Source organism: Lepisosteus platostomus, chromosome 3 (genome assembly GCF_059453375.1).
Source record: "Lepisosteus platostomus isolate fLepPlt1 chromosome 3, fLepPlt1.hap1, whole genome shotgun sequence".
In the NCBI taxonomy this organism is placed as follows: Eukaryota; Metazoa; Chordata; class Actinopteri; order Semionotiformes; family Lepisosteidae; genus Lepisosteus; species Lepisosteus platostomus.
The window spans coordinates 2,387,993-2,403,249 of record NC_142613.1 but is presented as its reverse complement, the minus strand read 5'-3'; the positions used below and the strand labels follow the sequence as shown (position 1 = coordinate 2,403,249).

General features: G+C 55.7%; 1 protein-coding gene across 3 annotated transcripts in view; it reads right to left on the bottom strand.

Annotated features, from left to right (window-relative positions):
- kdm5c (lysine demethylase 5C) overlaps positions 1-15,257 on the bottom strand; it is a 162,582-nt gene that overhangs the window by 141,575 nt on the left and 5,750 nt on the right. For 2 of the 3 annotated variants that reach the window (XM_088623800.1, XM_088623799.1), the window contains exons 6-24: positions 14,992-15,147; positions 13,320-13,379; positions 10,628-10,751; positions 10,004-10,182; positions 9,184-9,342; positions 8,909-9,028; positions 8,408-8,566; positions 7,691-7,872; positions 5,874-6,036; positions 5,273-5,392; positions 4,516-4,710; positions 4,073-4,254; positions 2,979-3,103; positions 2,581-2,728; positions 2,404-2,488; positions 1,882-2,261; positions 1,260-1,398; positions 789-968; positions 547-693 (exon numbers count right to left, since the gene is read on the bottom strand). In XM_088623800.1, the coding sequence (XP_088479926.1) occupies positions 547-693; positions 789-968; positions 1,260-1,398; positions 1,882-2,261; positions 2,404-2,488; positions 2,581-2,728; positions 2,979-3,103; positions 4,073-4,254; positions 4,516-4,710; positions 5,273-5,392; positions 5,874-6,036; positions 7,691-7,872; positions 8,408-8,566; positions 8,909-9,028; positions 9,184-9,342; positions 10,004-10,182; positions 10,628-10,751; positions 13,320-13,379; positions 14,992-15,147 (3,003 nt within the window). The remainder of the gene's footprint in view (positions 1-546; positions 694-788; positions 969-1,259; positions 1,399-1,881; positions 2,262-2,403; positions 2,489-2,580; positions 2,729-2,978; positions 3,104-4,072; positions 4,255-4,515; positions 4,711-5,272; positions 5,393-5,873; positions 6,037-7,690; positions 7,873-8,407; positions 8,567-8,908; positions 9,029-9,183; positions 9,343-10,003; positions 10,183-10,627; positions 10,752-13,319; positions 13,380-14,991; positions 15,148-15,257) is intronic. The other variant, XM_088623801.1, reaches the window with a different exon arrangement.

Genomic DNA, 15,257 nt, shown 5'->3' with positions numbered 1-15,257 from the left:
CAAACTGCGTTTCACAACAAAGACTCCCTCTCACAAACGATCAGACTCACATCGGTTAAAAACCTTCCTGATCAGGCGATTGATCGGCTTCACCTCTGCTGTATATAAATACAGATCAGCGGTTATAATAATATTATTATTAATAATAATAATTGCTTACACTTATATAGCGCTTTTTCTGGACACTCCACTCAAAGCGCTTTACAGGTAATGGGGATCCCCTCCACCCCCACCAGTGTGCAGCCCCACCTGGATGATGCGACGGCAGCCATAGTGCGCCAGAACGCTCCCCACACATCAGCTATCAGTGGTTCACTCTTCCGCCAATGATCAAACCATGTGATTGGCCGAATCACCTTACAGCTTCACCTTACGTCTGGAAGCGTATCCTGGGGTCAGGACTGCCTGTCCGCCACAGGAGAGCGTCTCCTCAGCGCGTCACAACGCCGATTCCACAAGCCTACACTAACGTCCTCCGGTTTAGAGCAGCTTGAGAGGGGGAACACGGGAGCGCTCCGGCCATCAGCTGGACAGAGAGAGACTCACTATGGCGCCGGGGTCCCTCAGGTCCTGGGCCGACAGCCCCAGGCTGTCCGTGTCGGAGCGGTACAGCCGGCCCTCGCTCTCCCTCCTGTGGCCCCTCCGTCCCCGCGGGGCGCCGTCCGCGTCCACCTCCACGCAGGGGCACAGCACCTGCAAGGGGGGCCGCGGCCGAGCGAGAGTCAGAGACCGGTCCCCTCGCGGGGGCGAGGTCCCCCCCCACCGGCGACACCAGCCCCCCGCCTCACCTCCAGCAGGCTGTAGGTGGTGTTCTTCTTCAGGAAGGTCTTGCTGGCCTTCTCCCGCCAGGAGTGGGCGCTGGCCACCTGCAGCTCCAGGTGCCTGAGCTCCTCCATCCTCACGGGCAGGTCCCGGCCCACCGCCACCAGCCCCTCCAGGTCATCCAGGCAGGGGCAGTGCTCTCCGTTCTGCACAGGGGGGAGGAGGGGCAGACATCAGCTGTAGAGGGGCCGTAACTGCCCCTCTTGGGGGTTAGAAATTGAAAAGCCAACCCAAAGGATCAGCTCTGGTTCAAAACATGACATTTTTTAATTCAGACCAGGGAGTGAGAAACATTCAGACTGGCCCCGTGTGCCTGTGATGCTGAAGATAGGAGACCGACGCACCGCTGGTTAATCACAGTCAGTCAGAGGTAAAGCACTGGCTATCTGGCCCAGTATTCCTGCTACGGGCCGGACTGCAGTGGTCAGCGTACTGACCTGTATCTCCTCCAGGTCGGTGACCCACTCTCGCGCCCGGGCCAGGCTGGACTGCAGCGCCAGGATGTTGGGGAGCTGGACAGGGATGAGCTGGGCCTCATTCACGATCGCCTCCAGTGTGGACAGAGGGTGTTTCTGCCTGGAATGACAAATCAAAAAACAGCCATGCAGGGGCTTTCACACAGTGCTCTCTGTACTGCTGTAGTGTTCTCTGCAGGCTGAACTAGTCTACAAGGTGCTACAGGAACAGCCTGGGCACTGTACCTGTCCTGCAGGCAGATCTGGGCTTTCACACAGTGCTCTCTGTACTGCTGTAGTGTTCTCTGCAGGCTGAACTAGTCTACAAGGTGCTACAGGAACAGCCTGGGCACTGTACCTGTCCTGCAGGCAGATCTGGGCTTTCACACAGTGCTCTCTGTACTGCTGTAGTGTAGACTAGTTCAGCCTGCAGAGAACAAGGTGCTACAGGAACAGCCTGGGCACTGTGTACCTGTCCTGCAGGCAGATCTGGGCTTTCACACAGTGCTCACTGTACTGCTGTAGTGTTCTCTGCAGGCTGAACTAGTCTACAAGGTGCTACAGTACAGCAGCCACACCTGAGGTAGTGTACAGTGAAACTCACTGGGCACTGTACCTGTCCTCCAGGCAGATCTGGGCCTTCTCCTCCCAGCGCTCGGCGATGGTCAGCAGCTCCTGCAGCTCCGCCATGGCGGTCTCCACGGCAACGCTCTGCGGGATGTTGCAGCCGGCTTCCATCAGGCCGCGCAGCACCCCCAGCGTCACGCCCTGCCCCCCGGCGCCCAGCGTCCGCCGCACCTCCTCCAGCCAGCGGCCCTGCTCCTGCAGCCCCCGCAGCAGGGCGCACTCGGGGGGCTCGGCCGCCAGGCGGCTCCCTTGCTCCAGCAGGGCCTCCAGCTCCTCGGGGCAGGCCGGGCTCAACTCCGCCCCCTTCAGGACGGACCGGGCACTGCGCTGGAACTGCTCCACGGTCTCCAAGAGGGCCTGCGAGAGAGGGAGAGGCGTCAATCCGCAGACCGTCCAGGACAAGAACCGCAAGAGTCCTGCAGGGGGAGCTACAGTCCTGCCACGGATTTCCCGTTTTCACAAGCGGCGGCGAACGGCACGTCTCGGCGCCTCCTCTCACCTTGACCTCGTCGAGCTGGCTGATGACGCACGGCAGGCTGTGCATCCGATCCACAAATGCCTTCAGCTCGTCCAACGTCATTCTCCTGCAAGAGACGGCCTCCGTTCAGACTTCGGGCAGCCCGCCCGCACCCCCCGGTGCAGAGCGCGCGCGCCGGGCCGCGGCGGGCGGCGTTACCTGCTGTGCGTGTGGGTCAGCAGCTCGCCGCAGACGGTGACCGAGTGCTCGGTGTCCGCGATGGTCGTGTTCAGCCTCTGCAGCAGCTCGTTGTCGGGGAACTTCCTCTCGGTCGCCTCGTCGCGCAGGGCCTGCAGCTCCTCCACACCTGCGCGTGCACACGAGACAGCGGGCTCACTCGTACGTCCGGAGGCGCGCGCGGAAGCAAGGCCAGGTTCGTTTTGAACAGTTTTAGAGAATTAGTGCAAAGATATTTGCGGACAGAAACGCTGGTCAAATTCTGCCCGGGAGCAGAAAGGATTGGAAAGCTGGATGTAAAGCAGTGATCGCACTCCCGGTCCTCAAGAGCCGCAGGGCCAGGAGCGAGGAGCGCTGCTCCCTGTCAGCTTCCCCCTCACCTCTCTTGTTGCCCTCCTCCAGCTCCAGAGCCTCCTTCACTCTGCTGGCCCAAGAGTCAAAGGACTCGGCTCGAACCTTCAGCCGGTGCAGCATGGCCAGGAGCTCATCCAGAGTGTACCTGTACCTGCAGACGGACAGAGACAAAGAGGAGCCAATTTATACACACTCAACACACAACACTCCACTGAGAGAGAGAGAGAGCTACAGCTAAAAAACAGTGAGCAAAATTCCTACCACCACAAAGCCCTGCTGACCCAAGAGCAGAGTCCAAAAAGGACCAGTCAGTCTCAGGACATACAGCTAGAGCACCACAACTCACCACATCCCAGCACAGATCAAACAGCAATATCTCACACACTGGGACACACACAAACACAAACCGGAATGCTACAGAACCCTGAACAGACAATACACACTAGCTGAATATCTAACCAAGCTAAATACCAGCAAACAGAAAAAGACCCTGATGAAGTACAGGCTCAATGACCACAGCCTGGCCATAGAAACTGGGCGACACAGGCAGACCTGGCTGCCCAGAGAGGACAGGCTGTGCTCCCACTGCCAGCAGGGAGAAACAGAGACAGAGGTGCACTTCCTACTGCACTGTGACAGATACTCTGGGATTAGAGAAACATTCTTCTTAAATTCAGAAATCTAATCCCAATCCTGCTGGGAGAGGGAGGAGGGAACTCAGTTGAACTGGCAGCCCAGTATGTGATCTCTTGCTCCAGCTTGAGGAACAGTGAGCCTGTCTCCCAATAATGCTCCATATGTTTACAGTATATGTAAATATATTATGTCTTTGTTGTAAACATCTGTAGATTTGGGGGGGGGGTTTTGTGTTTACGTTAATTTAATTTTGTATGTGCTTTGGCAACACTGATTGTACTCATCGGACATGCCAACAAAGCATCGAATTGAAAATCGAATTGAGAAGGGTCAACACACACAACACTCTGAGATACACACTGAGATACACACTCTGAATTATCTTAAAGATGCAGAACGGAGAGGATGGAGACGGACAGGCAGGCAGGGGCCCAGTGGACAGGTAGGTGTCAGGCAGGGGGAGAGAGCAGGGGGGCAGCCGTACCTGAGGTAGTGTTTGTCGGTGGCGCAGGCGCACAGGTCCTGCGTGTGGTACAGGCAGACCAGCCGCTCGGTGCAGGTGTAGCAGGCCAGCGCGGACAGGAAGCAGGTGGTCTTGCACTTGTCGCACTGCCGCTCGTCATCAGGCAGGAGCTCGAAGGCCTCGCGCTCTGCCTCGGTGATGCCCTGGACACACGCGGAGACGGCGGCGCTCAGGCAGGGAGGACTTATTAAAGATCACGCCCGTGCTGCCCCCCCCCGCCCCCTCACCTCTTCCTCCAGCAGGCTCCTGCTGCGTAACAACCCTGCTGGCTCAGGGGGGCATGAAACTACCGTCTGCGGGGATCAGGAACGCACCCCCCCCCCCCCCCCCCCGAGTCTGAATCCCCCCCCACCCCGTCAGGCTTCCTCCTCCATCCTGACCGGTCCCGCCCGCGGCTCCCTCACCCTCTCCAGCAGGCCCTTCCTCAGCTTCCGCTCCTCCTGCACGATGATGAACATCTCCCGGTGCGTGGCGGCGGCCAGGTTGAGATCCAGCCTCTCGGGGCAGGCGGCCATCTTGCAGGTCAGCTCCTCGTGGGAGAACACGCAGTAGCGGCGCAGGCGGCGGTAGTGCTCGATGCAGGAGCGCCCGGCGGGCAGCTGGAGCGGAGGGGGAGGGGGGGGCAGAAGAGAAGCAGAAGGGGGGGGGGGGGGAAGATGGACAACGGTTCATGCACAAAATCTGGACACTGCAGTATCCCAAAAAACAGGTAATGCATAGAATGGATGTAGGGCGGTACATCAGCTGTGGTCAGTGGTCAGCTGTGCTCTCACAGCACTGGGGCCCCAGGGTCAATTCCTGGGGTGCTGTCTGTGTGGAGTTTGCATGGTCTCCCTGTGCTCACGGGGGTTTCCTCCCAGAGCCCAAAGACATGCTGGTGGGTTAATGGGCTTCTGGGAACACTGGCCCTGGTGGGAGTGTGTGTGTGTGTGTGTGTGTGTGTGTGTGTGTGTGTGTGTGTGTGTGTGTGTGCCCTGCGAGGGACTGCTGGCTGGTCCGGGGTGCGTCCTGCCTGCGCTTGCTGACTGCTGTGATAGGGTCCGGCTTGGAAGAAGTGGTTAGAAAGTGAATGGACGGACATAACGAAGGAGAGCAGGACACCCGCCGTACGTATCCGGCCAGCGTAGCGCACATCCCGGCGCCCGAGCAGAGCGTACTCACCCAGTCGGCCGTACAGAAGTTGACGGCTTCCGCGAAGTTGTAGCCCTGGTTGAAACCACTGTGGTAGGCGCGGGGGAAGGTGATGACGAACTCCCCCGCACACTGATTGGTTCGCACCACCTGGGGGAGGACAGCAGCCCACAGAGGGGCAGGTCAGGACAACTGCTGGACCAGGCGATGGGGAGAGGGGGCGGGGCAGCCGAGGCACAACTGACAGGCGTTGCAACGAAGATGAAATAAAACTCCCGATGGCTTATTCTCTTCACACACACACACACCCAAGCAAAGTCACTTCACAGACGCAGATGGTGGTCTGCGAAGGCAGCACCGATTTCTCAGCAGCGCACACTGTCCAGAAATGACAGACGCCAATTACACACAGAAGGACAGAAAGTTAACAACCCCATCTGTGATGGTGCCAGAACTTCAATCAGGGGTGTGGGGCAAACAGACGAGAAGTCAGGACAATCCCTCTGGCTCCACCACAAGGTTGAGGGTGCTTGAACAAATTCTTTGGGGTAGCCGTTGTGCAGGGCACCCCCCCCCCCCACACTCTGCCAGTCTGTCACTTGAACTAGCGCCGGCAGACGGCGAGACTGACCGGCACGCCGTGGGCCATGAGGATGTTGGGGTTCATGATGGTGACCAGCTGGTGCAGCAGGTCGGGCTGGCTCTCGAACAGCTCGGGGGTCAGCTTCTTCATCACCTCCTCCAGGTGCTCCGCGGCAAACGAGGGGACCCCGTACCACGTCTTCGGCTCACCCCTGGGGGGAGTGGAGAGGCCGCTGTCAGGCTTAGCTTATATAACAGAGTAATACCAGTGCAGGTAGCTGATGGAGCAGCTCAGTGTGTGTCTACAGTGTGAGAGACACCAGTGCAGGTAGCTGATGGAGCAGCTCAGTGTGTCTACAGTGTGAGAGTCACCAGTGCAGGTAGCTGATGGAGCAGCTCAGTGTGTCTACAGTGTGAGAGACACCAGTGCAGGTAGCTGATGGAGCAGCTCCAGTGTGTCTACAGTGTGAGAGTCACCAGTGCAGGTAGCTGATGGAGCAGCTCAGTGTGTCTACAGTGTGAGAGACACCAGTGCAGGTAGCTGATGGAGCAGCTCCAGTGTGTCTACAGTGTGAGAGACACCAGTGCAGGTAGCTGATGGAGCAGCTCCAGTGTGTCTACAGTGTGAGAGACACCAGTGCAGGTAGCTGATGGAGCAGCTCAGTGTGTGTCTACAGTGTGAGAGACACCAGTGCAGGTAGCTGATGGAGCAGCTCAGTGTGTCTACAGTGTGAGAGACACCAGTGCAGGTAGTTGATGGAGCAGCTCAGTGTGTGTCTACAGTGTGAGAGTCACCAGTGCAGGTAGTTGATGGAGCAGCTCAGTGTGTGTCTACAGTGCGAGAGACACCAGTGCAGGTAGCTGATGGAGCAGCTCAGTGTCTCTACAGTGTGAGAGACACCAGTGCAGGTAGCTGATGGAGCAGCTCAGTGTGTGTCTACAGTGTGAGAGACACCAGTGCAGGTAGCTGATGGAGCAGCTCAGTGTGTCTACAGTGTGAGAGACACCAGTGCAGGTAGCTGATGGAGCAGCTCAGTGTGTGTCTACAGTGTGAGAGTCACCAGTGCAGGTAGCTGATGGAGCAGCTCAGTGTGTGTCTACAGTGTGAGAGACACCAGTGCAGGTAGCTGATGGAGCAGCTCAGTGTGTGTCTACAGTGTGAGAGTCACCAGTGCAGGTAGCTGATGGAGCAGCTCAGTGTGTGTCTACAGTGTGAGAGTCACCAGTGCAGGTAGCTGATGGAGCAGCTCAGTGTGTGTCTACAGTGTGAGAGTCACCAGTGCAGGTAGCTGATGGAGCAGCTCAGTGTGTCTACAGTGAAGAGTCACCAGTGCAGGTAGTTGATGGAGCAGCTCAGTGTGTGTCTACAGTGTGAGAGTCACCAGTGCAGGTAGTTGATGGAGCAGCTCAGTGTGTGTCTACAGTGTGAGAGTCACCAGTGCAGGTAGTTGATGGAGCAGCTCAGTGTGTGTCTACAGTGTGAGAGTCACCAGTGCAGGTAGTTGATGGAGCAGCTCAGTGTGTGTCTACAGTGTGAGAGTCACCAGTGCAGGTAGTTGATGGAGCAGCTCAGTGTGTGTCTACAGTGTGAGAGTCACCAGTGCAGGTAGTTGATGGAGCAGCTCAGTGTGTGTCTACAGTGTGAGAGTCACCAGTGCAGGTAGTTGATGGAGCAGCTCAGTGTGTGTCTACAGTGTGAGAGTCACCAGTGCAGGTAGTTGATGGAGCAGCTCAGTGTGTGTCTACAGTGTGAGAGACACCAGTGCAGGTAGTTGATGGAGCAGCTCAGTGTGTGTCTACAGTGTGAGAGACACCAGTGCAGGTAGTTGATGGAGCAGCTCAGTGTGTCTACAGTATGAAAGTTACCAGTGCAGGTAGTTGATGGAGTAGCTCCAGTGGTCCTCGATGTGCCAGCAGAAGGCAGAAAACACCATGCCCACGTACAGCCAGGGCACCTTCATGCCTGAGATGTCAGCGTTGATGTGGCAGAGAACTGACTGTTCCAACACTGGCATCACATTGAGGTTCCAGCCACTGCGAGCGTATTCCTGACGAAGAAAGGGAGAGCGAGTTAATACATACAGTTATTAACTTTTATTAAGTGTCGTGCAGTAACATGAGCCTCAAACATGGCGGTAAGCTTGCAATTCTATCTTTCCTTCTCCCTCCCTCCTCCCTCCTCCCTCCCTGCTGGCTTCACCCTCACTCTTCTCATGAGCTGCCTCTAGCAGTGCAGCCCCACTCCTGTCCCATGACCTCCCTGCCTCATCCTGCCTCTAGCAGTGCAGCCTTCCTCCTGCCCTCTGACCTCCCTGCCTTATATCCTCCCTCTAGCAGTGCAGCCTTCCTCCTGCCCTCTGACCTCCCTGCCTCATCCTGCCTCTAGCAGTGCAGCCTTCCTTCTGCCCTCTGACCTCCCTGCCTCATCCTGCCTCTAGCAGTGCAGCCTTCCTCCTGCCCTCTGACCTCCCTGCCTCATCCTGCCTCTAGCAGTGCAGCCTTCCTCCTGCCCTCTGACCTCCCTGCCTCATCCTGCCTCTAGCAGTGCAGCCTTCCTCCTGCCCTCTGACCTCCCTGCCTCACCTCCTCCTCGGGTGTGAGCTTTCTCTTGCCATCGTTGACAGGGAAGCCGCTGCCGAATTCTTTCGAGTGAATATCAGCTCCGTACTCCACTGTCACGTCCTCCTCAATACTGCTGACCAGGCGCCAGAACTCCCGTTCCACCAGCTCTGTGGGCACCATCTGTACGGCACACGCAACGCATCAGGACACACACAACACTGCACGGCACACACGGCGCATCAGTACACACGGCACTGCATTAACACATCCATAAGTACACAAGACAAAATTGTTTTTTTTCAATTCCTCTTGTCTCTCAAACACCGCACTAACAAGCAACACATCAGTACACAAAACACTGTGGGCACCATCTACACACTTCGTAAATACACGCAGAAATATGGCAGAAGTCCGATGCGACTTAACAGAACACAAGAACAACAGAATTCAGTGACGACCGTCAACAGCAGAGTGTCGTCACACTACCACACATGCACAGACTGCTCTGTCAAGGCTACTGACGTGCACAGGCATGTTGAAGTAGTCGGACTTGAAGGTGTCGGCCATCTCCCCGAAGCTCTGCAGCGTGTACTCCCGAGTGGCCTGCTCGAAACCAAACGCCTCCGTCGGCCGCTTACACTCCTGAGAACACGGGGGGGACAGGAGGAGAAAGACGAAGAGTGAGAGGCGCCCCGGTGCACATTCACGCATCCGCCGTGACAGGCGAGACCCCCGGGACAGAGCCGCGCACGGCGATCCACACGCTGCCAGCCGCTCCCCCCCTCGACCCGGCTCACCTCAGCCACACACTTGGGGCAGCGCCAGTCGCCCTTGGGGGGGTCGGTCAGGGGGGGCAGCAGGCAGAAGGTGTGGTAGTTATCGTCACAGCCGTCGCACAACAGCAGCTTCTCGTCCTCGTCCCCCCGGCCGCACATCCGGCACACGAAGGAGTCCACCTGGCGGAGGGAGAGGGAGAGAAGGGGAGAGGCGATCAGGCCTCTGAAACCCACAGACAGACACAGGCCCCAGCTGCTGAAGAACCACAGCTGGCAGCCCACTGGAGCTCAGCAGGTGTGAGCCTGGTCAGTACCTGGATGGGAGACTCCTGGGAAAAACTAAGGCTGCTGCTGGAAGAGGTGTTAGTGGGGCCAGCAGGGGACGCTCACCCTGCGGTCCATGTGGGTCCTAATGCCCCAGTATAGTGACGGGGACACTGTACTGTAAAACAGGCACCGTCCTTCAGATGAGACGTAAAACCGAGGTCCTGACTCTCTGCGGTCATTAAAAATCCCAGGGCGTTTCTCGAAAAGAGTAGGGGTGTAACCCCGGCGTTCTGGCCAAATTCCCATTGGCCCTTACCAATCATGGCCTCCTAATAATCCCCATCTATGAATTGGCTTCATTACTCTGCTCTCCTCCCCACTGAGACCTGGTGTGTGGTGAGCGTTCTGGCGCTCATCCAGGTGGGGCTGCACGTTGGTGGTGGTGGAGGGGAGACCCATTACCTGTAAAGTGCTTTGAGTGGAGTGTCCAGAAAAGCGCTATATAAGTGTAAGCAATTATTATTATAGCTCTGGGGGGGTTCACACTGACACGCTCTCCCCCCGCGAGACTCACAAACTGCGTGTTGCTCTGGTTGCGCCGCAGCCTCATGGTCATCTTGGTGCAGGGCTCGTCCTCGGCGAGCTCCTCCTCCTTCTTCACCTGGACAGCAGGGGGCGCCCCTTCCTGCTCGGCGTCCTCCTCCTTCACCGGCACCACGCTGTCCCGCACGATCACCGTCTGGGGCAGCTCGTCTGGAGGCGCCGCGTCCCGTAACGAACAATGAGCAATACGAAGAAAGGAAGAGTCAATGACAAAAGTCAAAAATTAGTTTGTGAAATATTGTGGCTACAAAGAAAAGAGTTGTCTACTGTAAAATCAGAATTTCCACGACAAACAACGTTTGGTTATATAATTCCTTGCAGGAAAGAGAGAGTGAACTCTAGTGTACAGAATGCTAAACCTCCTCAGCACAAAGACACCAGTTCAGCCTTGGCACTAAAGGACAGGACAATACAGCATCTCAGCACTAGCGTACAGTGCCGTGTCTTGGCACTCGTGTACAGTGCTGTACAATGTAGTGTCTTGGCATGCACAGACAGCGCAGTACTGTCTCTCATCCCTAGGGGACAGTGCAGCCCAGTGCCTCAGCACCAGCGGACAGATCACCAACACAGCTCCGGGCCCGAGTGGTGTCACCTTTCTTGCGGGGGCCCTTGTCCCGGGGAACCAGTCCCAGCCCGAGCATCTTGGGTCCAGCACCATAAATCTGCAGTTTCTTCAGCTCTGGGTTCTTCTCTATGTCCTCCTCTGTGGGCTCCGGCTGAGAGAGAGAGAGAGACGCAGAGGTGAGCACTGACTGTTCTGCAGCAGAGCTGCGCAGAGACAGAGGGGTGAGACACTACTGCACAGCCCTGCAGAAGCACAGAGAGGCGAGTGCTGACTGCGCAGCAGGACAGAGACACAGGGGTGAGACACTACAGCAGGACAGAGACACAGGGGTGAGACACTACAGCAGTAGGCCAGAGACTACAGTTTTGGGGGGGGGGGGGACACTGGAAGACAAGGGAAAGGTAGTAAGCAAGGAAGAAAAAGCTGGAGGAAGAAGGAAAGACGAAACAATAGCGGACAGAGCAGGAGAGATTACACAGTGTTCTCCAGAGGCTCTGGCTCCGGTGTCAGTGTTTTTCGAGAAGTACAGCCTCGACTGCCGTTACCCTGCAAGCATGCCTGGGAAACTCTGCCCCTCAGCACTGCAGGACTCCACCCCCTCAGGACTACTTCACCACTCCAAGCACTGAGCCGCCTGGTACACCCACACTGCAGCCGAAGAGCCGCCAGGCATCTCGCAGCTCGCTGGCCAGGTGGTTGAGGTAAAGGGCTGATTTTCGGAGCAGCTCCTGCTACAGGCTGTTGAGTCACTGTGTTGCCCTGGTGGCGTTACTGAACCTGCTCATGTGACAGAAATCCCAGGCCCTGCGTCAACCCTCTTTTTGATTAAATAACCCACCCTACCTTGCTACAGTGTTACTCAGGAAGAGGATAAGAGCAACTGGAGAGCTGAGGGGGCTCTCTGTGTCGCAGTGAATCGACAGTACCTGACTCATCCCAACTTGTCGCCCAGTGACTGTCCTTGTGGTTTTATCCTGTACTGCTATATGACAAGAGTTGCCTACCACTCTAAATGGTTTTGTGGGCTGTGCAACCCTAACTACTGTGAACAATTACTGTGGTAATCAGTCATAAACTTCTATAAAAAAACAACTTTATGAGGCACTACTCCAGCAGCAGTGAAAGGATGGTAAACTGCAGTTAGATGTGCAAGAGGATCATACAACCAGTTATATAGCCAGCAGCTACATCACCTGCAACTCACAGCTGGCAGCCCACAGGAGACTCCTGGGAAAGCTGAGGCTGCTGCTGGAAGAGGTGTTCGTGGGGCCAGCAGGGGGCGCTCACCCTGCGGTCTGTGTGGGTCCTACTGCTCCAGTATAGTGACGGGCACAGTATACTGTAAAAAAGGCGCCGTCCTTCGGATGTGAACTAAAACCGAAGTCCTGACTCTCCATGACCAATAAAAATCCCAGGTCATTTCTCAATAAGAGTAGGGGTGTAACCCCAGTGTCCTGGCCAAATTTCTCCCTGGCCTTTACCAATCATGGCCTCCTAATAATCCACCATCTCTGAACTGGCTTCATCACTCTGTTCTCCTCCCCACTGATAGCTGGTGTGTGGTGAGCGTTCTGGCGCACTCTGGCTGCCATCGCATCATCCAGGTGGGGCTGCACACTGGTGGTGGAGGGGATCCCCATTACCTGTACAGTGTTTTCTTTGAGTGGAGTGTCCAGAAAAGCGCTATAGAAGTGTATGGAATTATTCTTATGATTAAATGGTGAAATTGGCCAATGTGATCAGCAAACTGCAGAATGATCTCTTGGGTAATACGAGAGCCCCAGTGTGGCTCCCCAGGGACTGAGCGGACTTTAAAAGACGGCTCTGGGCAGGCGAACACAAACACCTCCATCTCCCTCCCTCTCCTTCGGATTCTTTTCCTTTCTGTTGCTCTCAGGGATTTTTTCATATTGGTTCAGCAGCTGGAGGATTCCCAACCCTAGATCAGAACCGCAGTGACAGAGACTCCCAGGCAGGGACAGAGACAGTACACAGGTCACATCAGGGTCAGACAGAGACTCGCAGACAGACACGGGCAGGGACAGAGACAGTACACGGGTCACATCAGGGTCAGACAGAGACTCGCAGACAGACACAGGCGGGGACAGAGACAGTACACGGGTCACGTCAGGGTCAGACAGAGACTCCCAGACAGACACAGGCGGGGACAGAGACAGTACACGGGTCACATCAGGGTCAGACAGACACAGGCAGGGACAGAGACAGTACACGGGTCACATCAGGGTCAGACAGAGACTCGCAGACAGACACAGGCAGGGATAGAGACAGTACATGGGTCACGTCAGTCAGACAGAGACTCGCAGACAGACACAGACAGGTCAGCCGACAGGCGGGGACAGAGACAGTAAACGGGTCATGTCAGAGTCGGACAGACAGAGAGAGAGACAGATGCATGACGCCGGGTCAGGTGTGGAACACAGACAGGTGAGACAGAACCAATCCAGACAGGACTGCGCAGTGACCAACAGAGACAGACGAGAGGCAGAGGCAGATGGACACAGAGACAGATGTAGAGACTCGGTGAGGAGCACAGAAAGACAAGTGGCCAGACAGGTAAAGATGAGCAGTGAGACAGAGATGGGTCACGAGTTGACAGACAGATATGGGCGATGACAGATCCACCGATGGACAGGGATGTGTATGCAGGACAGACAGACAGACGGACAGGCAGTCAGGCAGGCAGACAGACAGACAGTACCGCAGTGTGGTGGGGGTTGAGGGCGGTGCTGTGGGGGAAGGGAGGCGAGCCGTCGGGGTCCTGCATGGAGACAAGAACAGACCAATGGACAGGAGAGTACAGACAGGACACGGAGAGAGATGTACTGAACAACAGACGGGGGAGGGAGAGAAGGAGGGGGTTAATGTGTGAGGAGGAGAAGATGTGAGGAGAGAGAGAATGGGGTGAATGTGGGAGAAGGGGGAAAGAGGGAGGAGAGGGAGAATGGATGAATGTGTGAGGATGAGAGTGAATAGGGGAGAGAAGAATGTGTGAGTGCAATTAGACTGGGGAGCGAGCAAGCGAGCGCAGGTGTGCATTGCAAAAGCCATTATAAAGCCACACACAAGACACAGAGCATGCTGGGAGTCCTCCAGAGCACAAACACACCAGGGGGTTCACTAATTAACCAATTAACTCGAGAGGAGGGGAATTAAGCTAATTTAATTGCACGAACGCAAATCAGCAAATTATATAAACAACGGTTAAACAAAAACACCTGATGAAGCCCACACATTAGGAGACGCCATTCCTACCCTGAGGCAGCCTGCCCAGCCAGAGTGGTACATACGGGGACAGGGAGCGAGGAGGAGACAGCGCAGAGGCCAGAGGACAGAGGGGGGAGAGGGTGGGAGGAAGGAGAGGACGATGGAGAGAGGGATGGGCAGGGAGAGACGGGAGAGAGGTTCTGAAAGGCAGTGTTTGTGGGCCATGGTGGGGCAGTCCTGATACAGTCATAACAGGACACATCTGCCACACAGGGGACGGAACTTCAGTGCACAGGCGCAGGGGATCGTCTTCATCCTGGGAGTCCCAGAGCCCCCACCCTCTCATACTGAGGAGACTTCATGCACCACGGTAGTAGGGTGCAGCACTTTGTGAACGGGGTTCCAAACAGAAATGTATTGGGGCTCAAAGCTACAGACACAATCAGTCTTACCCTAGCAGGGATCATTCTCAGATTCTAACATATGGGGCTACAAGTACACTTACAAATACTGATGAAAATGCTCAGTGTTGCAATATGGGCTCATAGCAGATGAGCACTGTAGCGTTCAAACTCCCATTAGAATGAGGGAGTTTCAACACATCTGTGTTTGGAACACTATAACAATCAGCACGACAGAGTATTCTGTTGTTTCCTATACCTGCATATACTTATCCTGGAGGTAGAACAAGCTGGGTGATGGCGCAGTATTAGTATTCTACTTCCTACTATACATTCACACTGACCACACAGGAGGCTTGCTGGGATTGGCAGTGCACTGGAGTACAGTCACATGGTGTCAGAGTGTGGTGCCATACCGTCGAACTGTGACTTATTAATATGTGGACAACAGTTTATCCGTACATGGGAATACACTACACCAGCATACAGAATCACAGTATGTTCGGGGATACAACATCATGCTATAAGGGGGCTAAAGTCTGGTAATACAGTATGTTTGGGAAGATACTATGTGGTTGTAGTGGACAAGGCACAGTGGACAAAATATTTATATTGTTCTATTACAATCACAGTGTATCTGGCTGATTCAGTCTCACGCAGGGCTGCAGTACGCATTTTGAAGTACAGTGTATACAGGTCCCGTAAGTTTGGAAATAGAGGGCATTCTGGGGCGCACGGTGAATTCTAGGGGTGCTCTTTACTCACGTCTGGCTGGAGGCGGTTGGCACGGCGACCGTAGCTGATGGTCTTCGAGGGCTGCACTGACTGCCGCAGGGGGATGGAGTGGGGCTTGTACTCCTTGTCCACCTCCTCGCTGTCGTAGGGCTGCCTGGGCTTACACTGCTGTGACACAGAGACAGACTGCGTGAGAGAGAGAGACAGAGAGACACTGCTGTGAGACACAGAGACGCTGCTGGGAGACACAGAGGGAGACGGCAACAGGAAAGGGCAGATGCTGCTTAAGAGAGGAA